This window comes from Arvicola amphibius, chromosome 9, assembly GCF_903992535.2.
Source record: "Arvicola amphibius chromosome 9, mArvAmp1.2, whole genome shotgun sequence".
Taxonomy (NCBI): Eukaryota; Metazoa; Chordata; class Mammalia; order Rodentia; family Cricetidae; genus Arvicola; species Arvicola amphibius.
The window spans coordinates 110240957-110256610 of NC_052055.2; the positions used below are offsets into that span (position 1 = coordinate 110240957).

The 15654-nt window shown below is 43.7% G+C and overlaps 1 protein-coding gene across 1 annotated transcript; it reads right to left on the minus strand.

Moving 5' to 3' along the window:
* Nucleotides 1–582: 582 nt before the first annotated feature.
* Nucleotides 583–15027, minus strand: Cdk1 (cyclin dependent kinase 1). The gene is made up of 8 exons (XM_038343357.1): nucleotides 14959–15027; nucleotides 12633–12695; nucleotides 8460–8616; nucleotides 7191–7314; nucleotides 5043–5213; nucleotides 3221–3384; nucleotides 2800–2941; nucleotides 583–720 (listed from the first exon to the last, which is right to left on the minus strand). Exons 2-8 carry the CDS (start codon nucleotides 12667–12669, stop codon nucleotides 622–624), a joined length of 894 nt encoding a protein of 297 aa, XP_038199285.1. The 5' UTR covers nucleotides 12670–12695; nucleotides 14959–15027; the 3' UTR covers nucleotides 583–621.
* Nucleotides 15028–15654: the final 627 nt, after the last annotated feature.

Below are 15654 nucleotides of genomic sequence, written 5' to 3' on the forward strand. Positions count from 1 at the left end.
GGACAAGGCCGTTTTTAGACGCTGCTAATAAACAGTGCTGTCAAGAGTTTCAGCGGTTTTCCGGTTAGACTTGGACGCAACAACCTAAAAAACTGTCCTTCCGCTCTCGACAGTCATAAAACTTGGCCCATTTTGGTGCACGTACATGTTGGTTTTATGTTACTAAAAAGCCCTGATGATCTCTCATATCTTGGGCCTTCTCATCCACGCTTAAACACCAGTAGAGAAACTCTCCGAAGGCAGATTATAGTCTCCATGTGGCAAGAAACTGACAAGAAGACTGCAATACCCAGAGGACAAAGGTCCTTCAAAGCACGAAACTGGGCGCAGCTCTGAGCAGCGCTGAGTCTGAGAGGATTCTCCACAATTCCTCGCAGCAAAGTCTACTTCTGGGACAGTAACAAACAGCCACCACAGTGAGATCTACACATATACAGAATTATTATATTTAAATTCATATGGAATATTTACATGTTAATTAAGTTATATGTATGAAATTAGGAAAAGTCCAGGTGATGGTTTACAAACAAACAAACAAACAGAAGAAAAATATACAAGACAGGAAGAGAGCCAACAGGAAATGTGGCCCTGCCACAGCAGGCAGGGACTTCCCACAGAAAACTACATCTTCTTAATCTGATTGTCCAAGTCATCAAAGTACGGGTGCTTCAGGGCCATTTTGCCAGAGATTCGTTTGGCAGGATCATAGACAAGCATTTTCTGGGAAGAAAAGGAAGAAATAAACTTAGAAAATGAGCCCTTTAAAAATCCCATAAGCCTTAGCTTCCTCCAGCAGTGAGCCATGCAAGTAATTGCCTGCTTAAGGGAACTTCACCAGCTCACTATCAAGCCTGCCCTCTACCCCTCCAAGATGCTCAACTCACGGATCTGTTATAAATTATAAAATAAGCACGCAGACAGTTTTAAAACCAAAACATAAATTTACAGATTATCTAGTTAATTACATCTACCATGAGAATTTCATATCCATCTGGTATTCACAACGTTCCTGAAAAGGTGGCGGTCAACTACTGTGTTACATGATACAACGCTTGGCTAGGCCAGTAAAGGAAAAAACCCACAATGTGTTTTTATAAAGACAGCTACAATAGATGGATTATTTACAGTATACTTATATACTCTAGAGAAAGTATTTGATCTTAAATTTGTTCATACATATTATCTTTATAGAAAATTAATAAGACTAAAAGCCCAACCCACCCTGACCAACAGGCCTTTGAATTACAATGTAGTGGAGGAAGACCTTGAAATTCATGATCCTCCTACCTCTACCTCCCAAATGCTGGGATTATAGGCAGGTGCCACGACACCAGGTTTATATGCTGCTAGAGACCAAACCCAAGGCTTCGTGCATGCTGGGCATGATACTGGCATGGCTATTCCCTTAAGCCTGACAGATACCTTTGCTAACTAGTTACCACCTAAACTGCTGCATTCATTTAGAATTTTATAACGCTTTGAAGACATGTCAGTTAATCCTCAAAGAATATGCTGCATTCTCCAGATTAAGACTCCAAGTCTCTCCAGTATATTAAGAAATTTGTCCAAATCAGGCAGCACTCAGGAGGCAGAGCTAGGTGGATCTGGCCAGTCTTGTCTACATAGCAAGTTCCAGGACAGGCTCCAAAGCTAAATAGAGAAAGCCTTCTTGAGAAACCAAAAGGAAAAATGAAAGAAAAGAACTTGCCCAAATCTGGAAACAAGGGGGAAAAATAAAATGAAACCTGAAGCCAAGTCTAATCAATAATCCACAGTGGCTTCCAACTGTGGGAAATTTTGCTTCTCAGGAGCCAGCTAAAGACACAGCCGCTGCTGACCGATGCACACTGCTGTCTTCCGGAAGAGTGCAGAGGACAATGACCCTGCCACAACGCTCAGCAGGAACAAGGTCACAGCAACAATTACCCAGGGTGTCAACTCCACTGAGGAAACTGGTGTGCAGGATTGACTTTTGTTAACTGAAGTGAAATTCTTTACATTCAAAGCTTGAGAGTTAAGGATGTAATCCAGTGGAGCCCATGGCCATCCTCCCTACCTCCCATCCATGACCCCCAGCACCATAAAACAAACAAGCAAACATGACCAGCAGACTGGACCCAGGATATGGAATGTTCCCAAGTTGACAACACCAATACGTGAAATGTGTATGGGCTGCGGAGTCTGAACAAACCTGAACTCCATTTGGTGGCACAATCTATAGATTATAATGGAGTTGAAAGACCAACTGGAATGTATATTTGAATCCTTCTATAAATTAAAATTTAAATATTGCTCTACCTAAATATTTCCTAAAGCAGGCCTTTAACAGTTATTATTCTCTGCATAATTTTTTAAAGAAAATAACTGCTATCTGGGTGAAGCAATGTAACTGAAGAAAAAAACAAAATTACAGTTAGTCTTTCCAAGGCTTTTTAAAAGAGAAAACTAGGCCAGCCCTGAGAAACGGCACTTACGCTGTAAAAAGCCTGAATAACTCAAATTATCAAGCAGTTGTCAACATAGTGCAGTATGGTAAACACACAAAACAGCCAGAAAGAAGTCATTACAATTCAGCAACTACTCTGGGCTAAAAGGGTGTGTGAGCCCTGGCCTGCTGCAGCGTGTCTACTACCAGGATGAGAAAGTTTAACATTCAAGACCACTAGCGCTTCCTGTCTCAAAGGCAGTGTTGCCAGGCGCATCGAACCCCAGGACTCTCCTCCTGCTCCATGCTCAGTCACTCCCATGGGTCACTGTGAACATGCACTATGCTCAAGCCATAAAGCACAGCTGGCTTACTGAGAGCAAATCCAAGCCGTTTTCATCCAGGTTCTTGACGTGGGATGCGAGGCTCCCTGGCTTCCACTTGGGAAACGTGTTCTTGTAGTCCTGCAGAGACTCTACTTCCGGCCACACTTCGTTGTTTGGAGTGCCCAGAGCTCTGAAAGAAAAACAAAATGCGGGGTTGGAGAGATGGCTCAGCGGTTAAGAACACTGGCAGTTCTTCCAAAGGACCAGGGTTCAATTCCCAGCACCCACATGACAGCTAAACTGTCTATAACTCCAGTTTCTGGTGATCTTATACCTTCACACCAATCCACATAAAATAAAGTCAAATAAATTATTTTTAAAAAAGAAAAACAAAATGCTATCTCCTACACGGTACCTTTATTATTTAACCTTATAAACTTTTAATAGTTTAGGTATAAAACACAATTACCTGAAAATCCTGAAGAGCTGGTCAATCTCTGAATCGCCATGGAAAAGCGGCTTCTTCGTTGCTAGTTCTGCAAATATGGTACCTATACTCCAGATGTCAACAGGGGTAGAGTAACGAGCTGATCCCAGCAACACTTCTGGAGATCGGTACCACAGCGTCACTACCTGGTACAAGACAAGCACAGAGTAGGCGTGCTATAGCTGCTTCAGTGGGCTGTCTTTAGAAAGCTGTGTAGGTCTCACCAGGAGTTTAAGTCAATTAACAATATACAAAATACTTAGCTGAAACTAATTATTTATTTATAAGTTCTGCCCATTAGTGGGTAAAAGCAATGAACATCTTGCTTTTCAAATCATTAAAGTAGAAGGATCAAAGTAGCTATAGCCTGACTGGGCTTAGTGGTACACACCTTTAACCCGAACACTTCAGCACATGAAGGCAGAGGCAGGCAGATATCTGTGAATTGGAGGCCAGCCTGGTCTACAAAGTGAGTTCCAGGCTAGCCAGAGCTACATAGTGAGATTCTATAGTCTTGAAAAACAAACAAACAAACAACAACAAATAGTCACAGCCTGATATAGTCCAAAAAAACTAGAGCAGAAAAAGCACTAAATACTAATGATGGTTTGGGAATGGTACTGTACAAAGTGCAGGTTTTGTTTAAATGTTAACATGGTAACTAAAATTAACAGGAACATTGATTAGTGATTTGGAACTAACCAACCATAGTAGTATATTCATCAAATTAGTGACTCTGTGACCTCTTAAGAACAAGGTCAACAGCAGTTACAGCCAAAGATAACTCGTGTAACTGAAAAATAAAACAGAACAGACAAGACAGGGCCGAGAAGGCAGTCAGTGAGAGCATGAGCAGCCTGAGCCCCAGCACTACATTCACGGGCACAGCAGTGCCCACTCAGGATCTCAGCACCCAAGAGGCAGGGGCAGGCATCAACACTTACCCAGAGAATGTGAGGGCAGAAGACCCTGCCTCAAAAACCAAAAGAAACAAGGCAGGAAAGGGACAAGGGTCTGGTCACCTGACACCATGGACTCCAGATTCACAACTCCCCAGCCGTCAATGTTCTTGGGCTTATACAAGTTAATGCCTTTTCAGAGAAACAGAGGAACCCAGTCTGGTGATGTAGACTACAATCCCAGCTCCCAGAAAGGTAGGATTCGCAAGTCCAAACCTATCTATCTAGTCCGGTGACTTCAAAGCCAGTTGGGACAACTTAGACTCTTCCTCAAAGTAAGAACACAGTTCAGGGGTAGAACACTTGCCTGGTATATGAGGCCCTAGGTGCAAGGCCCACGGCGGAGGAAAATAAAAACAACCAACCACATGAAATACCAACAGTCAACAGAACACTGACAAAATTTGATAGGGCCATGGGTACAGCTCAGTGATAGAGCACTTGACTAACATGGGCAATCTCTACACTCCCTCCCTTAACTATAATATAGTTACCGGTTCCTAAATGTATGGCAATAATATAGACCTCAGACAACAAAACCTGCCTTTCAGTTAATCTAAATGGCCACAGCAGGGTCCAGTTAGAGGGAACCACAGCTCTGGGAAAGATTGATAAAGAGAAGTAAAAATCTCAAAAGCCCTACTTCTGCGAGGCCTCTTCAGGAATCTCCCCCCGGTAAGAGATGCCAACAGCTCCAGCTCCATTTTCACAGAGTGGAAACATATCTATTTCACATTTAGTAAAAGCAACTTCCGAGACAAGAAGCAATAACCGATACTACCACAGCAGAATCTCTTTCTACCTGAGAATTTCTTTCTCGGTGTAAAGACCACAATCCAGCTTACCTCGTGTGTGTACACTCTAATCGGTATCCCAAAAGCTCTGGCAAGGCCAAAATCTGCCAGTTTGATTGTGCCTTTGTCATCGATCAATAGATTTTGAGGTTTCAAGTCTCTGTGGAGAACTCTTCGGGAGTGACAAAACACAATCCCCTGGAGGATTTGGTACAGGTAACTCTAGAAAAGCAAGTCAGAAATTTAATCAAGTTATGATGCAAAGAAATAGTTATACTATCAAACGATCTTTCAGGCCCCTTTAGACTAGACATATATGAACTTTATATACAGTATATGTGTATGGAAATATGTGTCTATATTTACCCACGTAAACATTTAAAATTTTGTCCCCTATCTTTAGGTCCTACATTAGCTTCCTGGGAAGACGTTTCCTCAACACATTCACACCAAGTGCTTCTCTCTTGAATAAAGTTGCTCATTTTCATTTCTCGCTCCACACATACACTTCCTCTTTGGACATCTGACTTCAAAGTTTGAAATGAGAAAAGATGTAAAAGAGATAACACTTAAAGTTCAATCATAAGCTAATTCTCAAGTGTGTGGAGACACGAGTATGTATGTGCATGCACACACCATGTACCAGGGCAGAGATGGAAGTCAGTGTCTTCCTCTATACTTCCACCTTAGTTTTTGAGGTAACATCCATCTCTCATTAAACCTGAAGTTGGTTATTATGGCCAAACTGGCTGGCCATTAAATCCCTGGGACACATACCCTTCTCCTCTGCCCTTCAGGCTCTGGGTTTATAGAAGTACACACTACTACACAACTCATAGGGATGCTGGGAATCAGAACTCAAGTCCTCATGCTTACAACATAAGCATTTTCCCCAGAGGTGCCCCAAGCCTGACAATCTAGGGCATTCTCCTGATTAGTGATTGATGCTGGAAAGCCCAGACCACTGTGGGTGGTGCCACCCCTGAGCTAACATATATGGTTCTTGGTTCTTTAAGAAAGCAGCTGAGCAAGCCATGAGGAACAAGCCAGTAAGTAAGCAGCACCCCTCCATGGTCTCTGCATCAGATCCTGGCTCCAGGCTCCTACCCTGTTTAAAATTCCTATAAGTCAAAAGTCAAAGTGGAAAAAAAGAGGTAATAAAAGGAATTATCTGTGTGTTAATAAAAAGACCTTTGAAATCACCAAACAATCTTAATATAGAAAGATCTGTGAATGTACAGGCTATGCATAAATCATGTTAAATATCAAGTAAGATAACTCTAATAAGCCCCTTTACATAAAACACTGAGATTATTTAAAAGATACAGAGTCAAATTTTGGTAATGATGTAATAAATAACAACTGATTTTTTAGAGGTCATACTGTTCTATCTGCCAGGCTCTTAAAATATAAACACATTTTATCCCAGTTCCCAAGAATTCATCTTTACAGTGAAATAAAGGGGTGGGCTCAATGCACAAGCCTAGAATCTCCACACTTGGCAGACAGGTTGGAGGATGGGAATTCATGGGCAGCCCCCATCACACATAAGGACAATCATTGGAGCACGGTCTAAGGAATAGCAATCACTAAATTACTAAGTAAATAAATGAAAAAATATGGAAATTATTTATTAAAGCATTTATGAAACAAATAAAAAGGCCAACTAATGTGTGTGCAATACATATACAGAAATGATCCCATAGTTTATATGCATACAAAGCCAACATGACAGTGTCTGCAAGAAGACAGGCCGGCAGCTTAGCAGAAAAATATAGCTGGTTTAAGGTCAAGATGCCATTACTTTAGACATTTAAAATATACATACATTTGCTAAGCAAAATGCTTGCCTAGTTATACACAATGCCCTAGGTTCAACACCCAGCACCACATAACAATAAACGATATACACATTTATAACTTAACTGAAATACAATGTTTTCATTAGCTGAAATGTATTTTTCACAGAGTAAGTCCACCTAGCATCAGCCACAGTGTGGCACTTACGTCCTCAGACACTACTTTTTATTTCCTAAAACTGTCTGGTATTGAAGTTAAAATGGGCAAATGATGATCTGTGTGAAAAAAATTAAACCTTCTCTATTTCTATTTTCTTACAGGTTTTCCAACATTCACCCACAAAACACAAGGATGAGCCCTACACTCAGAGCGTATTAATAAAAGGATGTAAATCTTTACCTTAACGAGTGAAGAATCCATGAACTGACCGGGAGGGATAGAATCCAAGTACTTCTTGAGATCCATGGACAGGAATTCAAAAATAAGATACAACCTGGAGTCCTGCATGAGCACATCCTGAAGACTAAGAGAAAAACAGAACATGAGAGCCCAGATAATACCTCTGCCTAGCGCTTTCATAAGCACAAATGCTTCTGAGAGCCTCATGACGACCAGAAGCTTCTCATCAACCGCCTTCACACTGAAGACTTGAGGAAGGCCTTTCAGGACAGTAAGTTATGTCTTCCTGTAGCTTGTCATTTGTCCCTAGCTCGTCTTTCATTGAAGTAAATTATGGGCATTAGTTGAACCTGACTTTAACAGCTGCTTCCTATTCCCAGTCCCAGCACAATCGGTTAGAACCCAGGCCAGGGAAAGAGGCCTATCACCCCAAATGACAGAGGCAGAAGCCAGGAGGTTAAGGCAGAGGACCTCCAAATTCAAAGACTGTGTGGGCTACAGAGTCAAGGCCAACTGTGTGGGTAATTTGGTGAGATCCTGTCTAAAAATCAATTTAGAGGGCTGGGTGTGGTTTAAGCCCATAGTCCCAGCACCTGGGAGGCTGTTAGAGCACAGCAGTCAATCCCAGGCCACTTTGGGCAAGCTAGAGTCAAGTCTTGTCTCAAAAGTTCAAAACCCCACCGGGTGGTAGTAAAGTGCAACCGCTAATCCCAGCACTTGGGAGGCAGAGGCAGGAGAATCTCTATGAGTTCAAGACCAGCCTGGTCTACAAGAGCTAGTTCCAGGGCAGGCAACAAAGCGAGACAGAAAAACCCTGTCTTGAAAAACAAAACAAAAAAATTCAAAACCCCAAAATTAAGACAGCCTGGAATACAGCTCGGTGATAGAGCACTTTCTTGGCATGGCCAAAGACCTGGGTTCGGTACCAAGTACCACCAGAAATTCTAATGAGCCACTAGACAACTTCCTCAAAGATCCAGCCCAAATGAGCCAATAAAAAATTAAAACATTTCCCCCACTCTGACCTAGCTACTTGGGGACCTGGGCTCTGAAAATCGGGGCTGACAAAGTTCTTCTTGAGAGGGCTTCTTTCTCCCACAGCCACCATGTCTTGAATTCTTTTGTTCTCTTTATCTCCTAGCATCACAGTCAACAAAAATAAACAGACTATATCCCACTCCACCCAGAAACTAAGCAAATGTAAAAATTCCCACATTAAAATTCATCTGAAGTAGGACGGGGAGAAGTTTCAATTCAGATGTAGCGCACCTGACTATATTTGGATGGCGGAGTTCTTTTAATAGAGAAATTTCCCGGATGGCAGTACTAGGCACTCCTTCTTCCTCACTTTCAAGTCTGATTTTCTTCATGGCCACTATCTGGCCAGTAGTCCTGTGTCTACCCTTATACACCACACCATAAGTACCTGAAATGAAGCAAAGAGATTTTTAAGTGAACCCTTAAGGTATCACATGATAGATATGCCTGCGGTGGTCACCTCACACATACTTAAACACTCACTTCCAAAAAGAAACTGAAGGTAACCACAACCTAACATACACAGGGTTTAGGAATAAAATTCATGGAATCACCCAAGTCTCGCACAATTAAGCTTCCTCCATGAGCCAGCATACAAACTGAAATTCACCTGTCAAGTATCCTGAATGCAATTAAAACACTGTGTAAACTGAGGCTAAGAGAACAGTCCCAAGAGGAGGCACTGTAACACTTTCAGAAAACTGTAACGACTTGGCCTTCTGTGATACTTTTACACATCCCAAAATGTAGTCAACAGTCCTCATCCAGCAGATGAGAGGAGCAGAGGCAGAAACACCAGGCATTTTTATTTAGCCCAACAAAGCTGCTACTGCTATAGTAGGAAGTCTCCCTTCTGTTGAGAATGTTGGCAACACTAACCTGAGTGTCACATGAACGGCAATGGCACAATGGGGTATGGCAGGCACAAGACAGACCTAGCGCACACCTGTGCTGCGTGCACTTCTCCAGATGTCACAGGTGCCTTTTAACCTCGGGTCCAGTTTAAAGAAGTACTAAACCCCTAGCTACATATACAGTGTTGAACAGCTTTTCATGGCATCAGCATGACTTCAGCCATGCCTAGAACACCAGGCCTGGTGACACACAGCTGTAACCACAGCTACTTGAAAGGCTAAGGCAGGAAAATTTTCAAGTCGGAAGTAAGCATAACTTGGTGAAAGCTGTCCCAAAAGACAAAAAAAAGGCACAGTGTACATGCCTGTAATCCTATCACTTAGAAAGCTGAGACAAAGTTAGACCCTGTCTAAAAAACCCAAAGGATTAGAGCAGTTTCTTTCAAAGATCTTAAGCCACAGCTTTTATTGGTTCTAAGAATCCATCCAATGATCAACTGCTAGAATATTACGCAGTTTGCTCAGCGGCAAGTTGACATCCACATAATCTTTGTTCTAGCATTTGTTTTGCTTTTTTTCATGCTGGCCTTGAACTCAGAGATCCGCCTGCCTCTGCCTGCAGTGCTGGGACTAAAGGTGTACACCACCACGGCCCAGCTGTTGTTAAGATTTTTTTTTTTTTTTAAATTCCGGGACAGGGGCTGAAGAGTTGGCTCAGAGGTTAAGAGCTTTGCCTGCTCTTCCAAAGGTCCTGAGTTCAATTCCCAGCAACCACATGGTGGTTCACAGCCATCTGTAATGAGACTTGGTGCCCTCTTCTGGCCTGTACTGTATACATAAAAAAAAAAATAATAATTCCGGGACAGTTTGTTTTCCTAAACAATTCAGGAATTTTAATGATGTTACTTCAAATAAAATCCTTACTATTTTGACCAAATGCTAGGTGACATTAAATAACCAAAATATTCCAAATAAAAAAAATGACTACATTCTGTCTGCAAAGTCATAGTCAATCTATGCACTACGTTCCTTAAGGGTGGATATCTGACTTGTATGAAGCACATGGTAGCTAAGCCATTAGCAAGAAGATGCTGTATGAGCAGTCTCAGTTAGCAACATATGTAACACTCCAATAAAACATGATTAATTCTGAATTCCTACAGCATCTTCTGTTTCCTCACAGTGTACTACTTCATTCCTTGAATAATGTGAAGAACTAACTCATGGTTAGCAGAACACTCAGTAAATGATTCTTAGACAACACAGAAGTAGTTTTTTTGAGTATCTTAACTCCTGGGTCTTCTCAAAAGAACGTCTGCAATAGGCAATAGGGCTAAACAAAGCACAACCACTTTACTTGTTAATCACCAAACACTATTCGTTAAATAAATAGTAGATTCTAGGAAATTCATGTTTTAAATCATTAAATATTGGGGGGGGGATCAAACAAGGCTGGAGAGCTAGATGTCTCAGGTTCAGAATCCATACTGCCCTTGCAGAGGACCAGGCCCAACACCAGACAATTCACAACCACCTGCAGCTCCACTTCCAGAGTGGCCTCTGTATACCTGTTCAAACCCAGTCACCTGCATACACCTAGAATCCCAGTCACCCTGGGGTAGAGGCCCAATAGCACTGGGTGGTGAAAGCCACAAATCCTCATCAGACAAATGTCCCTGGAGTGCTTACTAATGCCAAGGAAGTCTGCACCAACCAGGGCATCCAGCTGTGTGACCTGAGGACGCCTTGCTGGGCATGGTGGCCAACAACACACAGGTGACTAGGAAAATGCTAACACGGTAAAGACCTATTTTATAACTTATCTACTAGTTTGACCAGGTAGTTGGTATTAACACAAGAAAATTCTATGTGGGCAGTATCACCTAGTTTTCAAACTATTTCAACAAGTCAGTTTTCCAGGACAGACTACACAGAACTAAGACAGCCAGGCAGAGTAGAGCAGACAAGCCTCGAGGCCAGACAAGAGCTCAGGAAAGCAGGTGAAGGTGCTCCAGTACCTGAGCTCCTGTGAGAGATGTCAGCCCCAGTCTTCGTGAAGCTTACAGGACTAAAAGGAATACTGGGGAAGATGCAAAGGATATGGCCAAATCCCTTCAACTAGAACCGCAGTTCTCAGCATGTGGGTTGCAACCCTTTGGGCCAACCATACAGGGTCACCTAAGACTATCAGAAAACAGGTATTTGCATTACAACGCATAACAGTAGCAAAATTAGTAATGAAGTAGCAATGAATCCACTCTTCTGCTGGGAGGCTCAGCACAGCATGAGGAATTGTATTAAGTGAAGTGTCCCAACATGAGGAAAGCTGAGGACCACTGAACTAGAACAAGTTGAAAAGTAAAGCCAGCACAGAATGGATTTTAGAAAGCCTTAGCTGGGGGGATCAAAGAAATCCAAAAAGAGAGGCTGCTGAGTAGTGGTTACCATGGAAGGAGACAGTTGTGTAGCTGATGGTCACATTAAAACAGAAAAGCCCAGACTCCCATCTGAATAGTACCTGGGCCAATCCTGGCATACTATTCCCTGCCTTGGTTTTAGTGCCCTGTGTAAGTGAGATGAAAATGAAAACGGTCCTCAACAGAACCCATAGAGAAACAAGCTCCACCGTTTGCACTGGGAGAGCTAAGAATGACGTCTTGACTCCCAGGTAGAAATATGGAAATTCTGTTGCAGGGCGAAGAGAAAAAAAAAAAAAAGAAATAGGAAAGGGCTATTTTCATTCCTCATTTATGCCACATGGACCTAAGCACTGTTCAAAATACCACAGAAAGGAATTGAACAACACATGAAAGCCACTATTTTTAAGTTATTCCTGCCCATGGTAACCCCACAGAAAATCATTCAGCTTAGGTTGTCAATTACTACACCCAGTTTACATAAAACTTAGGATCTAATATTTAGAATTAATTGAATAAGACTAAAAATGTACTACAAAATCAGTATATCCTGCCTCCCTAATCTATTCCTCAAACACACATACAAACTAGCAGTAATATTTCCAAAACACAGGTATCCAGGGTGCTCAGTACCAGAAGTGAGATCAGCTCAGTGGTTTAGTTCTATGAGGAGGCCCTAGGATCCTTAGCAAAGAATCTGAATAATTTAAACTCTATTGAATGAGAAAGCTTTAGATTATAAGTAAACTATGTCTTACTGTGGCTATGATAAACACCCAGACAAAAGCAACCTAAGGGTTTATTTGGACTCGGAATCTGGGTCCCAGCCCAGCCGAGAGTGATGCTTACTACGGCTTGGCTCCTCCTCTCCACTTACAGTCCAAATCTCAGCAAGGAAATGGTGCTCACAATGGGAGGACGGCCCGGCCCACTTCAATTAATATAGTCAAGAGAATCCCCTGCAGAACTCAGAGTGACCCCAGATCCTGTCAAGGTGACCACAAATACCAGCTACAACAGTTTACTAGAGCACCTAAGTACAAACGCATCAATGACTGACTTAATAGATGATTCTGTGTTACACGGGAGCACTGATGACTTCCTTTCAAAAGTGTTGTATTAAAACCACTCACCTTCTCCAATTTTCTCTATCTTGATATAGTCTTCCATAGTTACTCAACAGGTTACAACAGACCCTAAAATGAGGGGAAACACTGGTGTGATTACATGCTACCAATTCATCAGTAAGACATTACATACAAAGTGCAGTGCCTTCTGCATTGCCCACAAGTATCAGTTATTCTATCAAAATAGTATTACCAGGGTTTAGCGACTCTTGTAGTAGCAATCTGAGCCTTCTCGGCACCCAAGACATTGAAATTGCATATTCTATACAGCATAGTACTTAGCTTCTCCACATGTCACAGACTGAGCACTTCTGGTGAGAAAGTCCTGTCACCGCAGCCACTGAGGGAGCTGACTCAGAGGGATTAAAAGTTCATGCTGGCTAGAACTTAGTGACACTGTGTCTCAAAAGAAAAACTTCCTACAGTTTGATTCCTAGGACTGAAAGTTAAAAAGTATAATGATTTTAATGCCAGTACATGCTAACTCTACCCACTGCTACTGTGCTAAATCTGCACTATTTTAATTCTCTGAAAACCTTAAGAATCTATGAGAAGGAAGTCATGCACTAGGAAAGGAAGCAGAAGAGCAAGTTCAAGGCCACCCTGTGGCCTACTTCACTGCAACAGTCTGGCCTAATTTACTGCAACACTGTCTCGAAAGGAATCCAAGTGCCACCTTAAGGTATAACCCCTAGAAACAACATTTGTTTATTATAAAAGCATCCGATTCACTTAAGCAGCAGGGATGCTCAGTCACTCAAGTGAACTGAATGCCTTCAAGAAGCAGCCACAGACAATCCCACTCAAGACACTCAAAGGGAAATGCAGAAAGCACTGTAGAACTATCAACTACAGTACCGGCTAGTTTTATGTCAACGTGACACCAGCTAAAGTCACCTGGGAGAAGGGAACCTCAATTTAAAAAAAAAAAAAATGCTTCCATAAGATGGGGGCTGCAGGCAAGTCTGTAGAGCATTTTCTTAGTGATTGTTGGGGAGGGCCTAGACCATTGTGGTTGGTGCCATCCCTGGGCATCCCACGGTCCTGGGTTCTATAACAAAGCAGGCTGAGCAAGCTACAAGGAAAAAAAAAAGCTAGGCAGCAGCACTCCTCCGTGGTCTCTACATCAGCCCCTGCCTCCAGGGACTGTATGCGGACAGTCAAATGAACCCTCCCCTCCCCAGGTTGCTGTCTTTGGGCATGGTGCTTCATCACAGCAATAACTCGAATACAGTGCCATCTTTATAAAATTCCAACCACACTTGCAAAGTGTCATGCGCAAAAGAGGAAAAAAAAAAAAGAAGCAGCCCTTGCCTCACAAAGAAGGGTGGAAAAAAAAGCTAAGCACCTTTGCCGAGCAAGCCCTTCACCACGGATCCGATCTTTACGACGATCACTGACTAGCTGAGTTCTGTTCCTGCAAGATTCCTTCCCAAAGTAAAAATGAGCCCCAGGAAGTGTGGTGACACAGCCTGGGATCCCAGCTCTCACGACTCCACGCGGAGTCAGTGGCTCAGAAAAATCTCAACTATGCGTATTTTTATGAAATCACAACGGACGAGAAAAATCCTTATTCTTCAATAAGCATACACAATTTAACCATAGTACATTAAAACTTTTCAGCCCCCTTTGGACCTACAGCTAGGAGTTAACGCGTCTTCAGAGCTGGGCTCATTTCCCTCCAACATTTTCCAGTCACCTGGGGCTGGCGCTATTAGCTGCCCAGCGCGTCCCTCTAGCTCAGACCTCCCAAGTGTTGGGAGGGAGGGGGATGGGACACACCAGCCTGAGTATTAGCTATTTGTTTTTAAGACGATGGGTGTTAAAGAATCAGGGTTTCTAGCTCTCAGCATTTCTTAGACAGGGTACCGTCTATAAAGAACGATCCACCTTGACAGCAATGCTTCTAAACGACCACGGATCAGTTTCCCCCCCAGTACCCACCGAGGGCCTCCGAAGGCAGCTGGAGTGGTGGAGTCCAGCTCTGTGCGCACACAGGCAGCCAACACGGCCTAGGAGAGTTTGGCACCCCGCCCACGCCCGGGGCCCGGGTGAGGCCCGGCGGGGCTGCAGGACCCCGGAGCTCGGGCGAGGCCCTGCCTTCCACAGGGGACCTCAGGCTCACGGGAAGCGCTGCCCCTCCACAGGGAAGCCCAGGCTCAGGGGAGGCCCTACCCGTCCACAGGAGACCATGCCCTCACGTGGAGGCCTTACCCGTCCACAAGGGGACCCTGGGCTCACACGGACGCCCGGCACGTCCACCGGAGGGAATCCGGGTTCACGTGGAGGCCCCGCAGGCCCCGGCCCGCACCCGGCCCGCCTCACGCCATACCTCGCTTGTTCCCGCGGCGGCCACTTCGCAGTTCCGGACTGCGCGGACGCAGCGACTCCCGGAGCTCAGAGGCCGAGTGCCAGCAGTTTCAAACTCGCCGCGATAAAGCGCCCGGGATCCACCAATCAGGTTAGCCGTAGACGTTCAAAGGAACCAATCGTAGCCGAGCTACGACGGGGCGGGGCTGCCTGGGAGCCCAGAGCGCGAAAGGGAGCGGAAACCGCGGCTGGAGGAAAAGCAGGTGGGCGGGCGCCAACTGACTGTGCTCTGTTTCCCTTCCAGTGTCGTCCTACTGTTTCTAGACAGTCTAATCTAATTTTTTCTTCTCTGTCTTCTCTCTCTTGTAATTTCCCTCCAGGAGTAACACAATTCAAATGTATTGAATTTAAATTACTAACCGCAAAAGTGATATTACCATAATATAGAGTCTCTTACTTTTACTGCTGGCATTTAAAATTACTTTGTGATTATGATTTTCAAAAATATATATTAAATTGAACGTGGGCTGGCAGCCGTCTTTAATCCCAGCACACGCATCAGCAGGCAGACCTTTGAGTTCGAGGCCGGCTTGGACAGCCAGGGCTACACAGAACCCTGTCTTGAAAAACAAAACCAAGCTGGGGCACGCCTTTAATCCCAGCACTCGGGAGGCAGAGGCAAGTGAATCTCTGTGAGTTCGAGGCCAGCCTGGTCTAC